Source organism: Antechinus flavipes, chromosome 3, assembly GCF_016432865.1.
Source record: "Antechinus flavipes isolate AdamAnt ecotype Samford, QLD, Australia chromosome 3, AdamAnt_v2, whole genome shotgun sequence".
Classification (NCBI taxonomy): Eukaryota; Metazoa; Chordata; class Mammalia; order Dasyuromorphia; family Dasyuridae; genus Antechinus; species Antechinus flavipes.
The window spans coordinates 322,719,684-322,736,080 of NC_067400.1; the positions used below are offsets into that span (position 1 = coordinate 322,719,684).

Sequence of the window (16,397 nt, forward strand, 5' to 3'; positions counted from 1 at the left end):
TATCTCAAAAAAAGAGATCCTGAACAAATCTAGCCTTATTATGCTTATCTAGGGGAGGATGGATGAACAATCATTAGTTGAACACAGTAGAATATCACTGCCCCATAAGAAACAAAAAAGTGAGACATACAAAGAAACAGGAAAATTTGAACAAACTGATGCAGTGAAGTAAATAGCACAAAGAGAAGGGGAAGGGAAGAGAATAAGCATGTACTTATAAGAATATAAACCCATTCTCCAATTTATAAATGGTCAAAGGATATTAGCAGACAATTTTCTGTGCTAAGTGATTTAAAAGTACTCTCTCCATCCATTCTCATAAAACCTTGTAAGGGAGGTCTTGTTGCCAGCATTTTACAGTTTAAGAAATGGAAGCAGAAAGATACTAGGTGACTTGCCCAGGGTCACACAGCTAGTACTTCTGAGGCTGGGTTTGAACTTAAGTCTTCTTGACTTCAGACCGATATTGTATCCAGGGAACCACCTTTGGTTACTTTGTAATCAATAATAATATTCACTAAAATAAAATAAATAAAATTCACTAAAGCAGATAAAATGTTGAAAGATTGTAAAGAGATACATAAAGCCCTTCTTTTTTTGAATTGAGAGGTGGGAGACTATGGATGTGAAATGTTAATTACTTTTTATCAGCTACATTTACAGTGTAAATTTTGCTTGACTGTTTCTTTCTTCCAAGGCAGGACTTATTTGTTGAGGTTTAGGAATAAGAAAACGTTACTTTATAAAACTCTGATAAGTTATTAAAATGAAAGTTTGCTGGTATAGAAAATGCTCTCACTCGATCCCCAGGATCAAAGAAAGTTCACTGAAAAGATGATAACCAGCTCACTGTCCAGATGTAGTTGAGATCCAATAGCAACACACTATACATCAAGATGCATTCTATCCATAGCAGCAATTTCTGGAAATCAAAATTTTTGGAGAAATCAACAAAGTGGCCAAAATCACACTGATCACATTCTCCAAATCCAGAATCACTAAATTTCAAACTTAGAAAAGACTATAAAATTAATCTCTACATCAGCTCTAAAGTGGTCAAAACTAGGAAAATTAGTGGGTCTTTGTTCAGTCCATTAAAAAAAAATTGGGGGTTAAAGATAGTGGAATGGTTTACTACTTCCTTTTCCAGATAACTTTTTATAGATGAAGAAATTGAGGCAAACTGGGTTAAATGATTAGCCTAAGGTCATACAGTTAGAAAGTGTTTGAGGCCATAGTTGAACTCAGAAAGATGAGTCTTCCTGACTTTAGGTCCAGAATTTGATCCTTTGAACCACCTGGTTTTCCCTAAGCAAATTACTTCACCTCTATCTCAGTTTATTAATCTGTACAGGGAATAAAAAGAGCTCCCACCTCCCAGAGTTATTGCCAAGATCAAATGATACGAGAGATTGTGAAGTGCTTAAGATATAATGTCTGGTATATGGTAAGTGACAAGGTGCGCCTTCTAGGGGAGGTGTAACAGTAATCCTAAGAGTCCCCAAGTCTTTATCACAGGTATGGCAAAAGAATTTGCAAATTTAGTTTGTCTCCAAGTTAAGACGCAAAGATTTATTACTCCACTATTAGTGGACTTCCAAAAGAAGTTAGCAAAAACTAGGTGCAAGAAGATAAATTTATAGGAAAAAGTTAGAGAAATCAGGTGCTTCATGTCCCTGATATGCTAATTTTATGGCTTAGAGGTAATGTTGAGGAGTGATCTTATTTGCACCTCATTATTGTCTCAGAAACTTTTTTATCTCTGACCAACAGATTGTTATCAGACAGCCAGCAATGTCTGTGGAACTACAGCACCCCCAAGGCCAGGGGACCTTAGGGTTATTGCTACATCTCCCCTAGAAGCTGCACCATTAGTAAGCACTATATCAATGCTTACTATTTTAACAACTATTATTACTATTATTTCTTTAATTGAATGTAATTATAACAACTGATTAACATTGTACTGAGTTTTCATCTGTTTTCTTGAAGATAGATAATATCCTTTTTAGGTCCAAGCCTTTCCACATTTTTCTAAATCTACCAACTCATCATTCCCTATCCCATAGCAATATTCCAATTTTATGCTATCTAGTGATTTGAAGTCTTATTAATATTAATGTGGTTGACATGACCAATAAATTCTACATCTGATCATTGTTGTTATGTTGGAGAAGAATCTTTAAGACAGAATTTTGCTGTATCAAATCCAATACTTTTATAGTTGACAAATAATTAAGATTTTATATTCTATTCACTTTTCCGGTCAACCATGTGACTGTGAATATGTAGAAAAGGGACACATAGAAATTCTGTTCAAAACTCTAGTTGGTTCCCTGTGTGTTTCAGGGATCTCTAGATACAATTTTGATGCCCTTTGTTCTTGCAGGGACCCTGAGAATATAAGTCTAGTTTGTGTTTGTGGGCCCAGAGTAGAAGGCGCCCCTTTTGGAAGAGGGAAAAGGGTTGTCCACAAGGACCCACTACCATTTTGCTATAGCACTCAGTTTACAAATGAATGTGCATCGTGGCAACAAGATTATACGATGATCAATTTTAATGGATGTGGCTCTTTTCAACAGTGAGATGATTGAGGCCAGTTACAATAGCCTTGTGATGGAGAGAACTATCTACATTCAGAAAGAGGATGGTGGGAACTGAGTGTGGATCACAACATAATGTTCTTGCTCTTTTGAGCTGATTATTCTTGTGCAGCAAGATAATTGTATAAATGTATATACATATATTGGATTTAATATATATTTTTAACATGTTTAACATATATTGGATTACTTGCCTTCTAGGGGAAAGGAATGGGGGGAAAGGAGGGAAATTTGGAACACAAGGTTTTGCAAGGGTCAATATTGAAAAATTATCCATGCATATGTTTTGAAAATAAAAAACTCATATATATATATATATAAATATGTATATATATATATGTAAACAAATAAATGTACATACAAAAGCATCAAGCCAAAATGAACCTTGGGTCTTCTATCCTTTCAGGTACAGCCCATCGGGTCTGGAAAGTTTTCTTCTGAGTTAGAAAGCTGGATTTTCTTTGTTTTTCTCTTTCTCCTCTTAGGTTTGGGGAAGAACAAAGCAGACTCATGTTGGTACTAAGCAAGTGTGATCTCTAATAAACATTGTATAATATTCTTTGTTAGTTTGGCATAGCTTTTTGTTTGGGGCAATCATAATGTCTTGTGGCCAGACTATATGAGATCTGTACAATGTTGACTGTTTTGAGACCTTTTCCTTTATGCCACTGGAGGAGTAAATCAAAGGACAATTCATATGTCTCCCTGGTACTCTAAGAGACTGTTGTGGATTGGAGATGTGGACAGTATGTTCAAATGCACCCTGGCCAGCTTAACAAGAATTTTTCAAACAGAGGGAAGAATGCAATGGGGGTTGAAGCACGCACAAAGCATGTTTTCCCTTCTGGCAATTTGAGAAGAAGTTTGGTGTGTCTCCTAGAAATGTGTGATGGTTTGTAATAGGCAGGACTTACCCAATTCAGAGCATGTATAATTATCTTCTATTTCATAATGGTTTATTAGGTGGTGATGGAAACTCTTTTAACCACCTTCTGAGCTGGACCTGAATATGCATACAGAAGGTACAACCAGATAGCTGTGCAAATACTCCCTGTAGCTTTCAAATGAAAAAGATGAAATGCTGTAAACCCAGGATGGGGTGCCTCTACTCCCCCCGGGCCATCATGGGACACTGAACACATCATCTATTTTTTTTTCTTTCTCTTTCATGTTCACTCGAGCTGGTCTTTTATGTCAGAGTGGGGGTAGGTCATAGAAGGCCCACAAAATTATTTGCATAATCAACTACAGACAATGATGAGCTGAGAGCTCATCATCAAGCACATCGCTTTAGTTCTATAAATTGAGAATTTTGGATGGTCCACAAATGATCTTATAAATATCCAAATAGATTTAGCAGAAAAAAGGTTCCTACTCCTGCTCTATGACATGAACTTCTGGGTCTCCACCATTATTGTGCTTTCTTCTGGATCCTTTCCAGCACTACCCTGCCTAGAATGAGATATAATACCATGAACTGAAGACAATATTCCAGTAGGGTCAGGAACAATGAGACCTCACCATCTTTCTTAATACTGCCTAAAATGGTATGCACCTTCTTGGCTGCCATACTATGTTGCGAATTACATCTTTATTCAGGTGAACTGCTATTTAGTTATACCTATATCTTGTACTTATGAACTTAATTTTTTGAACCTAAGTGTAAGACTATATTTATCTCTATTAAATTTCATCCTATTTAATTTGGCCTAATCTAGCAAGATCTTTTTAAATTCTGACTCTGTGTTTAGCAGAATCTATTAGGTTCAGAAAAGTTCTGTGGTCTGAACTTTAATAGAACTTACAATTGGCCTGCTTTCATAAGCTTTATTTAAGGATACAAAGATTGAATTTAGCAGTCTTATAATGGGTCTAAGCAACAACAGCTGCCACTCCTTAAAAGTCCCTTGTGGCCCAGAGTCTCCCAAAATGTCAGAGATGTGACAGCTGGAACTGAGTCTACTCTATGAGTTGTGATACCTTGAAGAGACCCACCTCTTTCAGAGGATTGGAGCTGGGGATTGTGGCTAAAAAAAGAATTCTGGACTGAAAACTGCGCACTGTTTTCCCCCTGGAAACTCTCTATGCTGAGTTCAAGTAGCAAGCATATTTCTAAGTTTTAATGATGCATTCGTCTAAGCTGTATATCTCTCAGCCTGCATATATTTAATATAATACCTAACATTTATATAGAACTTACTATCTGCCAGGCACTGTGCTAACAAATATTATCTTATTTGATCCTCATAACAATCCTGAGAAATAAGTGCTACTATCATCCTCATTTTTCACACGAGGAAACTGAGATAAACAGAAATTAAGTGACTTGCACAAGATCATATAGCAAGTGTCTAAAGCCAGATCTTCTTGACTCCAGGTTAGAATTCTGTCCTTTGACTACCTAGCTGCCCCTTTTCTGCAAAACTATATCATTTGGTGTTTTCACTCTCTCTAGCTTTGTCATCTGCAAATTTTTAAAGCATATCTTCTATATATTTATCTAAACTATTTATAAAAATGTTAATTATCATAAGGTGAAACATGTCTTGCTGGAGGACTTCAGTGAAAACCTCCTTCTAGACTGATACTAAACAATCAATGACTCCCCTTTGGGTATAGTCACTCAACCAGTTCCAAAATTACCTCACTGTCTATTTCCTAGCTTACATTTTCCTATCTTTTCCAAGACAATAGCATAAAAGACTTTTTTTTTGGTAGTAAAGGTATTTTTATTTTTTTAATTTTATTTTTTATTATAGCTTTTTATATACAAAACATATGCATGGGTAATTTTTCAACACTGACAAATTGCAAAACCTTCTGTTCCCACCCCCTTCCCTAGATGGCAGGTAGTCCCATACATGTTAAATATAGCATAAAAAACTTAAGCAAAAATTCTGCTGCTACCTGGGGAAACTAAGCATTCTTTTGATCTACCTCTTGAGTAATTCTGTCAAAAATGGAAAGAAGATTGAATCTGGCAAGACTCATTCTCCACCAAGCTCCCTATAATCATCACTTCCTTTTGTAGACACTAATTCTAAATAGGTTGGGTTAGACATTTATCCTTTCTACTAATTTCTTGTGGATTTTGATCTTGGCTCCACTAATCTGATGATCTGGCTACACAGAGGGAGCTGACTTGAAAAATGACTCCCACATAAGTAACCACATAAGTAACAGAAAGTTTCCTATCTGTTAAGATAACTGTTAGTTTCATTTCACAGAACAAGAAAGAATCTCCTATGCTCACTACAGAAACAAGAAGGGTCTATGTGAGGCTTTGGGTCCTTTTGTATTTTTCTGTTGCATAGCTTACCATGACAAATAATTCATCACCTAGTGACTTTTCCAGCATGAAAGAACTTGCCAGAGCTTGCGCTCTATGGGCATAGACTCCAAGATCTCATGATGAGACACTGGAGGATTTCTATAGGATAATAATAATTGGGATTGTAGAGGAACAAAGAGGCAAACACTATAGATATGCATAGTATGTGTCAGCATCGACCCATTTTTATGAGTAATCATGTTTCTTCAGCCTGTACTTTTCCATCTTCTATGACTCTGAATATTTTGGAGATATTTTTATTGTGAGGCTGACTCACAGATTTGAAATACAACTCAAAACCATCTCCTCCATGAAATATCTCCTGATTTCTTCTCCTCATCCCAATTAGTAAGATACTCTCAGACCCCAATTCTCTACTTACCATGTAGTACAATTAAATCCTGACAAATAAAAATAATGAACCCTTTAGAAGTAGTTGGATTATTCTAATTCACTCGGTATATTCCCATTAAACCAGAATCAATGAGCAATTTTACATAATTGTAACTCAGAGTAGCATTATTTTGAATACACATAACCATTTTAGGGGACTCATTACTCATACTAATCAGTACCTGGCTGTAGTGTATATTATAGTTATAAGAGGAAGTGAGAATAGAATGCTGGAGTCAGGAAGTTCTGGATTACAAATCCTACTTTTGACACTGGCTGAGTGACTCTGGGTGAGTCACAGTTTCTCATTATCTTAAGCAACTTCCCTAGAAGGAATTAGAATCCTCATAGAGAGAAGAAATTATAGATAGGTCCTTTGACAATTTTGATGGAGTTATCTAGGTTTATGTCTGATTTGCTTACTTGACTGTTGTCATCGTTTTATTTTGACTTTTGTGACCCAACGAACAACTCAAGATATTATTGATATGTGAACTCTAGAAGTTAAGAAATAGATCAAATTATCACAAAATATGAACTATTTGTATCTGACCTATGATAGAGCTTTCTAACCTCAGATTGGTCTAATCAGCCACAATTGGGCATGCTATATCTTGACCCCAACATAATAACATCATTTTGATCCTTTTTGAGAATAGAGGACCACAACCAACCAATTATCAATGATTTATTTTGATGATTACCTTTTCTAAGTAGAATAAGCAAGTATTAAGTATGATTTTTTAGGCCAGCTAGATAGTACAGTAGAGAGAATGCTGAGTTTAGAGTCAGGACCAAGAGTTCAAATCTAACTTCAGACACTCACTTGCCGTGTAACCAGGGCAAGACACAATCTCTATTTCCCTTAGTTTTCCCATCTGTAAAATGGAGATAACAATAGCACCTATCTCACAAAAGTTAGGCTAATTATGAGAATGAATGAAAAAAAAATCATTTATTAAGTGCTTACCGTGTACAAAATGCTGGGAATACAAAGCAAAAGTCCTATGTCCCCTGTTTTCTAGGACCTCACATTTTTTCCCATACATATATAAAATTTTTATTAGTGTGCTTTATTTTTTAAATCATTTTTTCTTCCCTCTGCTTCCATCCAGAAAATTCTCTCTTAAAAAAATCCATTGAGCAAAATTTACACAACAGTTGAATTTGACATTATATGTAATATACTACACACATAGTTTTCACATCTGCAAAAAGGAGAAATTACATTCTCATATCTCTCCTTTGAGGTCAAGGTGGGTAATTATAATTATATATTTTTTATCTTTAGGAGCTCATATTTTAATTAGAGACAGATAATGGACATGCAGGGTTTCAGTTGCAAAGAAAGTTCCCATGACTTTTAGGGTCCCTGTGCTGCCAGCAACAGCAAATTAGATGTCAATGCTTTCTCTTTAATAACATTTCCACTGATAAAATTAGCAGTTTCTGATGTTGAGCCATTTGACAATGTCAAGGACTTTGGTGACAAGAATTTTCTATTTTGAATCTTTAATGGACGTAGCTGTAACAACTGTAGGAGAAGTTGCCAGGCTAAATCTCCTAGGGTTTGCTTCCCAGGATGAAAGCTGGGGGAGGGCACTGGGCTGGAAGCATTGTTGTTATTCCTAAGGTTCCTGAATTCAGCTTTTTGGCTGTCTCCACCAGAGCTTTCTATTCAGAAATCAACCACATATATCTTAAACCTTGTAAACTTCCTGAAAGAAGTAATCAAAAGATAAGACTGTCCATGAACTCAGCTAGTGGCCACTCATAACTTTTAAATCTTCAGGGCCAACTGAAAAGTAGAGTTACTGTTGTGATACCAGAACATTTTCCTACTGATAAGTAAGAACAATCCGGCCTCGAATATCATTGCTAAAAAAACTCACATTTCTGTAGCCTTCATAGAGAGGCAGTGAAGACTGATGGATTGGGAATTTTGACCAGTCTCAGAAAAACTATTATGCCCTAATCTGGATGCACCCTCAGAAAGGCTCTATTTTTGTTCTCTTCACTTGCTATTCAAGTGAGGTCCACTCACCTGTAACATATTCTTCAGTAAACTCCACTAGGATATATGCAAATTGTGTGTTAGGATTTTAATGGCACCTTTTAATGGCACGAAAGTCATATTTACCATACAACCACCATGAAGGCAGTATCTGTTCAGAGAAGCATGGAAAGACTCACATGAATGGTGCAGTGGAGGAAACAGAACCATGTTGTAAATGATGTAAATGAAAAGAACAACATAATCTAACAACCCCAAAGGCAGAAATTTTAAAAAATCATCTTCCTCTATTCTTTGAAGAGTAGGAAACAAGATTAAAGAATGTTAGGCTTATCTGATATGTTAGTTAGTTTTCATTGAATCTCTTTCCCCTTCTTTTTTATTCTCTGTTCCAATAGATGGCTTTATAGGAAAGAGGAAGAAAGTGAAAAGGGTCAGAAAAATTTGGATTTGAAGATGATATAAAAAGTAGAAGAATGAATAACAACTAAAAATTCAATGAGAAAAAAAGTAAATATTTCTTTGATGTTAGGGAATGAGCAAGAGAACTTTATCACCTCTCCAAACCTTGGAATTAATCCTAAATTCCTAGAATATTCCTTGAAAGCAATGTCTTTGTATTTCCCCAGTGTCTAAAACAGTACATTGTCCACATCAGGAACATAATAAATGCTTGTTAAACAAATACATTGGTTCGTTTAGTGACTAAATACTGAGATTTTCAGAATTTTCAATAATTTCTGAGGACAATTGGGCAGAATATTAGAAACCTAAGCTCTTCCACTATAGTTAATCAATAAGCATTTACTAAGAATCTACTATGAGAAATGCAAATCAAAACAACTATGATGTTTCACCTCATAATCTATCAGATTGGCTAATATGATAAAAAGGGAAAATGAAAAATGTTGGAGGGGATATGGAAAAATTGGAACATTGATGCACTGTTGGTAGAACTGTGAACTGATCCAACCATTTTGGAGAACAATTTGGAAGTATGTCCAAAGGGCTATAATCTTTGATGCAGGGATAACCACTACTAAGTCTCTATCTCAAAGAGATCAAAGGAAAAAGAAAAGGATTTACAAAAATATTTCTAGCAGGTCTTTGTGGTGACAAAGAATTGGAAGTTGAAGGAATGCCTATCAATTGAGGAATGGTTAAATGCTGTAGTACTTGATCATGATGGAAGCTATAAGGCTTCTTAAACTTTTTTCCACTTGTGATCCCTTTTTGCCCCCAAAATCATAACATGACCCTGGGTATACAGGTATACAAAATAAGTATACAAATCAAACATTTACTTATAATGAATCATAATTCTGCAACCCCACATTCAGTTATAAGACCCTATATTGGGTCATGAACCACAATTAAAGTTATTAAACTATAAGAAATGACAAGCAAGATGATTTGAGAAAAACCTAGAAAGACTGAAGTGAACAGAATTAGGAAAACATTGTACACAGTACCAACAATATTACACAATGATCAACTGTGAGTGAATTTGTTATTCTGATCAATACAACCATGCAAACAATTCTAAAGGACTTGTGATGGAAAATGCCATTCACCTCCAGAAAGAATACCGAGTATAGACTGAAGCGTAATTTTTTTCACTTTACTTTCCTTATTTTATTTTTTTATAACAAGATATATTTTGCATGATTTAATATATATATATATATTAAATCACATTTCTTGCCTTCTTAATGGGTGGGAGAAAAGTAGAAAGAAGGTAAAAAAAATTGGAACTGAAAATCTGTTAAAATGTTTTTTTAAAAATCACACTTTGTTCTAAGTACTGGGGATACAAACACAGTCCTTGATCTCAAGGAGCTTACTGGTTAAATTGAATTAATGGAATTGCAAATAAACTCAATTATAGTCATCAGAGTGTATGAAGTATGGTTTTTCACAGCTCATACTAACATTTTCTTGAATAAAAGGGCATTTTGGAAAACTCTTAGAATTAAATTCAAGTCCAAAACTTTATCTGAACCTAGAATGATCCATCCCTGAACCTCTCAGGCTTTACTCATCCAAAAACAGATGTCTAGAGATTTAAACTTCCCCAGGAAACTTATTTAAGATTCTTGAAACTGACTTGAGGCATCTCATCATCTCCATGCTAGCTTGAGACACCCCATCTCACCTCTCACAGTCCCTGGGTCTTTCTCCCTGGATTCAGAGATCTCCCCGTCCCTGAATGCAAATCACCCCTTTAACTGTCATTGTGCTGACTTACCTATTCTGTAACATAGTCTCATTTTCTTTATCGGACTCTAGACCAAAATAGTACATTTGTTTTCTGATGTTTACTTACAAAAGGAGAAAGACTATTGGAATTTTCATTAACCTTCTGAAGAGGCAGCCGGCAGCATCATGGATTCAAGACCTGAATTCCAGCACCATTTCTGATACTTCCTGACAGTAGAAGCCTGGGAAAATTACTTCATCTGTGAGCCTCAGGCAACCCCGTCATCAATAAGGCGGAGGGCATGCCCCCGGCTCCTTAGTCTGCATCTTTGTGTATTATTTTGGGATGTGGTGAGGGCTTGAGAAAGCGACTGCGTTCACAAAATAAGAGCTAACATTCATACTGTACATTAAGGTTCAGTGAGAGGAACACAAGACTCAGTGGTGTAACTTCTGCATGAAGTATCTGAGGCTAGATTTGAACTCAGAATTGGGGGCAGGGGGTTGGGGCTAAGTGACTTGTCCAAGGTCACACAGCCAGTGAAGGCTGGATCTGAAACTCAAGCACCTCCGAGTCCAGCTCTGTCCGCAGTACCACTGACTGCCCCTCTCTCACAAGTCCAGAATTCTCCCCCCACACCAGTGGTCCACAGTGAGGGGGCTGTCTCTGGCTCTTTCTGAGGCAGGCACAGAGCTCAGTCAGCAGCTGTAATGATGGCTCACTTCTCCATGTTTACCCTGCCTCAGTCCCTTTAATTTGGGGGAGAGGGGCTGCTGATATCATCGAAGGCTGCTGCTCTTTATGGGGTCGGCGACTGCGAGGCTCCCACAGCACAGCCGGCCCACCCACTCCTCCAGCACCGCCCCCAGTCATTCACATCTGGGGGGACTGAAAGGCCAGCGCTCTCCTGGGGATGCTACAGAGCGGTGAGTCATGGAGTACCACAGCCACCTAAGAATCCAATCTGCGAGTCACCCCTCGGTGAGCCACTGGGCTCGGCATGAATGAGCCGTGGCCTGTCATTACCCAAGAACTCGATCACGGGCCAACAAGGAGGCAGGGCAAAGCACGGCATGCGGAGCCAGCTGCCACCCGAGCGGGCCGGGCGCTGGGAGGAGAGCCCCCATCCCCCTGGGGGAGGACGAAGCCCGGGCGCAGGGGATGAGCGGAGAACCCCCGGAGGCGCCCGCTGGGCCCGTGTCAGGGAGAACACACAGCCAGGAGGGGAGCGTTCAAGTCCATGAGAACCCCATCATAAAGCTGAAAGGGATTCCTTCTCACATCCACTTTATAAGGGAGAGAACTGAGGCTCGAAAATTTTCCCCAAAATCACACCATTTCTGGGCTGAGACCAAGTCTGTGTCTTCTGACATTTGTCTCCAGTTATTCTACCAGACTGCGGAAAGCCACAGACTCCAGTCCCTAACTGGGAAGTTCTCACAGCACCATGTTTAGGTTCCTCCCCCGTCCCAGGTGGGTGCCCTAGGACAGGTATCAGACTCAGAGGGTGACAGGAGCCACTAAGGCTGACACTGGGGTGCTGCAGGATTTACTGGACTCTTATATTGGTGAATACGTCCCATTTTCACTTTGTCTGGTTTAGGTCATACTTGGGGTTGTTCTGTGGGTTCCGTGTTCGATCCCTCTGCTGTGGGAAGCCCTTTGGGCTGGGCTATCCACGGCTGGCCTTCCCAGGTCCTTTTTCAGTGAGATTCTGTCTCCCCCGCCACCCGCCGTGCGCCTGGAGCTTTCCAAGTCCCTTCATCAATGCAATAAGACACTGGTCTCAGACTTTCTCCATCAGCCCCTAGTGGGTACAGTCAGATCCACAGCGCACTAAGATCCCAGTCCAGAGGAATACAGGTAATGGCAGGCGTGGGGACAGACGGCACAGAGGGCTTTGCCAAGCTCCCCTTGCTGCCCAGGAGGCAAAGAAAGCGCACCAACAGCCCCCAGTAACGTAAAATAGAAACTAACTTTATTTTTCTGGAAGAAGCAGATGTGTGGAGGCAGGACAAGAGCAGCAACTTTGGCAACAGAGGTTGTTGGGGAAAAAACACAGAACAGCAGTGGGCTGGGCTGGGAGCGCTGGCCTCCACAGTAGCTGCCGGTACCTGTTCCCTTCCACATACCCAGGGCTTCTGTCCCCACCCTGGCATGGGCTGGCATCCTCCCTGCTTCCAACATCCTGAAATTCTCGACCTTGGGTGACACCCCCCATCCCAGGCAGGAGCTTGGCTGGGTCTGGGTCCCGAGAGCTCCCTCCCCCGTGCCGGTCACGGCGGCGAAGCTGGCAGCATCCGCTGGGGTGAGCAAAGCACCGGGAGTCTCGCGGCCCCACCGACCCCTTCCTTCACTTCTCGTAGGAGTAGGAAGTGCCCCAGACACAAGCAGACAACTGTGGGTTTTCCCTACATTCTGGTCCCTAAAGCAAAGTGAGGCACCCAGCGGATGGAGAATTAAGGGCTAGGAGAGGGGGCACTTGGGCCTGGGCCTCTCCAGTCCGCCCTCCACCCAACTCTGGATGCCTCCTCACCCCCTTCCCGGTGCTCCCTCTCCGGTGTCCCTCTGGAGCAGCCGTGGGAGCAGCAGACGGATGGAGGGGCTGGGGAAGGGCAGTCCCCTCCTGCTGCTCCTGGCTCCCCTCTGCCTATCTGAAGCGGGTTGGCGGGGGAGAAGGTAGCAGCAGCAGGTTTCCCCAGGCCCCCAGGGGCAGGGGGAAACTACCCCTCCCTGGCCCCCGCCATGCAGGACAGGCTCAAATGATCCTTCAGGCAGACTAACAGGACCCCCCCTTAAGTCAGACTCTCCGGCTCCCCAGACCTGCCATCAGCGCCTGCAAGAAGAGAGGGGGATGCATGCTTGGGAGAGATCACTGCTGAGCAGCCACCTTATATTCAGGACCCCCCTCTCCCCTGTCCCAGCACCCCCATCCCCAGGACTTCCCTGCGAGACCCACCGGCTCACAGCCTCACGTTTGGGACTGGTTAGTTGCACGGAGCGTCCCTGACCTTGGGGAGAAGGGCTCCTGGCTATGGGCTGTTAGCCTTTGGGAATTGTTAGGTCCCTGTGCCTAATGGGCCCGGCTCCCTTGGGTCCACCTGGCTGGGTGGCGAAGGCGGGAAGAACTGGGGCAGAGCAGGAGAGAAACACATACTTATGGTGGGTGGGACCACACGAATCTAGCAGGTGGCAGCCAGCCTGCTCCAGGTTCCAATCAAACATCTCCAGCACCTTATGGCACTCCTGCCTTGGCCGCAGACCCAGGCCAAAGAGCTGCTCCACCTGTTGGAAGGGTGAGGAGGAGGGAGAGCAAAAGGGCATTCCCAAGTGCCGAGGATGCCCGGCGGGACTAAGGCATACGGGGCATCAGATGAGTCAGAGGAGCAGGAGAGCTCAGGAGCCGGGTGGTGTGCGAGCCAGCTTCCCGAGGCTCTGGGGAGGTGGAGGGGGCAAGGGACGGTACCTTCAGATACTGGACAGCCCTCGGAACGCTCCAGCTGTGGTTCTGCAAGGCCGCCTGGCACTCCTCTGTGGTCACCCCATGCACCATGGCCTGGACCTGGGCACACCCCCCCACTCAGTCAGGGCTGCTCATGGGGCTGGGCCCCGGTTTCAGGCTCCACGGGCCCTTTTTCAGAACCCTGCTGAAAGGCCCCGTTCCCCTGCCTTCCTCCCTCCCCAGGAAGCTCCTTCCCAGGACTCACCATCTGTATCTTGTCTGTGGGGCGCCCAGCCTCCAGCCCGTCCCCCGGGCAGCCCCTCACCAGACGGGCGGGAGCCCGCAAGGATGGGGCACGGGCACCTGTGTTGCTATTGTTGGCTGAGAAGTTGGCCTTAGGGTCAAGGGCAGCCTGGGGCATGGGGCGCACAGTGGCGGTGGGGGCTGCGGGAGCCGGGGTACTGGGGGGCGGCAGCAGCAGAGGGACAGGGATGGACGGAGGCTCCTCCTCGGGGCTCTGGGCTTCCTGCAAGAACCGCTGGTATCTTTCCAGGTACGGCGGCCGCTCCGGAAGCAGATAGTAATGCGTGTTGCTTATCTTCTTGCCGTCTCGGACGATGGGCAAGATGCAAGGCCCTGTCCGGGGCCCGGGGGCCTGGATCACTTGGGGAGTGGCGTACTTGGGGTCAGAGCCAAAGCTCTGGGTGGTGGGCATGGCTTTCCCAGGGGAGCTGGACAGGCGAGGGGGTAAGGGAGAGCCGCCAGACAGTGCCAGGGGGCTGGGGGTGCGGGAGCCCTGAGGAGAGAAGGGCTCCCTCGGGGGGATTTGCGGGGGAGGGGCCGCCCCCCGCCACCGTGCCGCCTCCTCTTCACCCCCCGAAGCTGGCGACAGCTCCCCCGAACGGCCGCCCAGCTCGCTTCGTTGCCGGGTGGGCCGAGGTGGGATGGGCACCCTGGGGGGCACCTGGGGCCTGTCTTCTCCACCCAGGCCAGGGCTGGGAGAGGAGGCCAGAGAAGTTGAGGGAACCTGCAGCTGCCTCATGCACTCCTGCTGCAAAGCCTGGAAAATTTCTGCAGTCTGGAGGGAGTTGGGGGGCTTGGTGCTCCCTTGGGGTGGGAGGAACAAGTTATCTTCCAGAGGTGGAGGGGGCCGTCCAGCCTCAGGCACGAAGGCATAGTTGGTCTCCCCGCGGGGAGGCCCCTCAGGGGTCCGGGCACCCACCAGGGCACTGTTGATAGAGCAGACCTCAAAGTCGTCTTCATCCTGAGCCACGTCGTCGTAGGCCGGCGGCGGAGGCAGCGGGCGGGTGTCCCAATCCACCACGGGGGTGGGGTGCAGGGGCCTCGGAAGCGCCCGGGTGGGGCTCTGCGGGGGCGTCTTGTCCAGCAGAGAGCAGGCATCCATGGCCAGCTGGGCGAGGGAGGGGGCACCGGGCTTGTGAGAAGGGGGGGCCAGGGAAGGGGCCGAGAGCTCGTCACCAAAGTCAATGAGGGACACTTCCCCCCCGCCCCGGCTCGTCTTGGAGCCCGGCACTCGGGCCGAGGGCTTCACCAGCCACAGGCCCCGGGGCAGGCCCGGCTTCCTCAGGCAGAGACGCTTGAAGTCAGCAGACAAGGGGTCCTGATCATCGCTGACAGGGTCATAGGTGGGCTCTGTGAGACAGAGGAGAGGAAGGAACCCCAGGAGAGCAGCGTCAGAGACTTGCTCTCACAGGTCCTAAGGGAAAGACAGGAAAACACAAGCCACCCCCTCTGCCCCAAGTGCCCCACCCTGTCCTCGGCCCCACTAAGAGGAGACCCCGCCTCGATGGAGGAGACGGTGAGCTCTCAGCTCCCCTGCCATCACCCCCCAATCCTGCCCCGTGACATCTCCCTCCCTCTCTGCAGGGCTGCGGTTAGTGGCCTCTCCCCATTCCCCCCAGACCCCTCTCCCGGCCACCCCAACACCACACGTGGGTTAGTGCCAGGGGGTGGGAGGATCAGTGTGGGGGCGGGGCGGAGGGGGGAGGGCGGGGCACAGCTCCCAAGCCTTGAGAGAAAGCTGGTGTTTACCCACAGGGAGCACCAGGTATCTGAAGAGGCTGAGTCATGCTAGGGGCCGGCAGCGGGAAGCTCACAGCACGCCCCCTCTCCCCCCCCCCCCCGGCAGCCCCCGCCGAGTACCTTGGAGGAGAAGAGGAGTTATGAGAGAACAGAGGGGACAGGGGCAGGGCCCAGGGCATCGAGGAGCAGAGCGGCCCCACTTACTCTGAGCGAAGATGGCGGGCTGAGGCGGGCGAGGCGGAGGCTCCCCTGGAAGAGAGGCCGTGGGGGGGACAGAGGCAGGAGAGGGGAGGGGTGGGGGAGAGGTGGGGGAGGAAAGGAGAATGGAGGAGGGGGAGAAAGGAGAGAAGGAGAGAGGGGAAACGGAGGGG

At 44.6% G+C, this 16,397-nt stretch overlaps 1 protein-coding gene across 8 annotated transcripts in view; it reads right to left on the bottom strand.

The window, feature by feature from the left end:
• Positions 1-12,497: 12,497 nt before the first annotated feature.
• Positions 12,498-16,397, bottom strand: part of TNK2 (tyrosine kinase non receptor 2) — a 41,583-nt gene continuing 37,683 nt past the window's right edge. For 3 of the 8 annotated variants that reach the window (XM_051985518.1, XM_051985512.1, XM_051985513.1), the window contains exons 12-15: positions 16,147-16,275; positions 14,249-15,636; positions 14,008-14,103; positions 13,389-13,826 (exon numbers count right to left, since the gene is read on the bottom strand). In XM_051985518.1, the coding sequence (XP_051841478.1) occupies positions 13,584-13,826; positions 14,008-14,103; positions 14,249-15,636; positions 16,147-16,275 (1,856 nt within the window). In that variant the 3' untranslated portion in view covers positions 13,389-13,583. The other 5 variants (XM_051985514.1, XM_051985517.1, XM_051985516.1 and 2 more) reach the window with 3 other exon arrangements.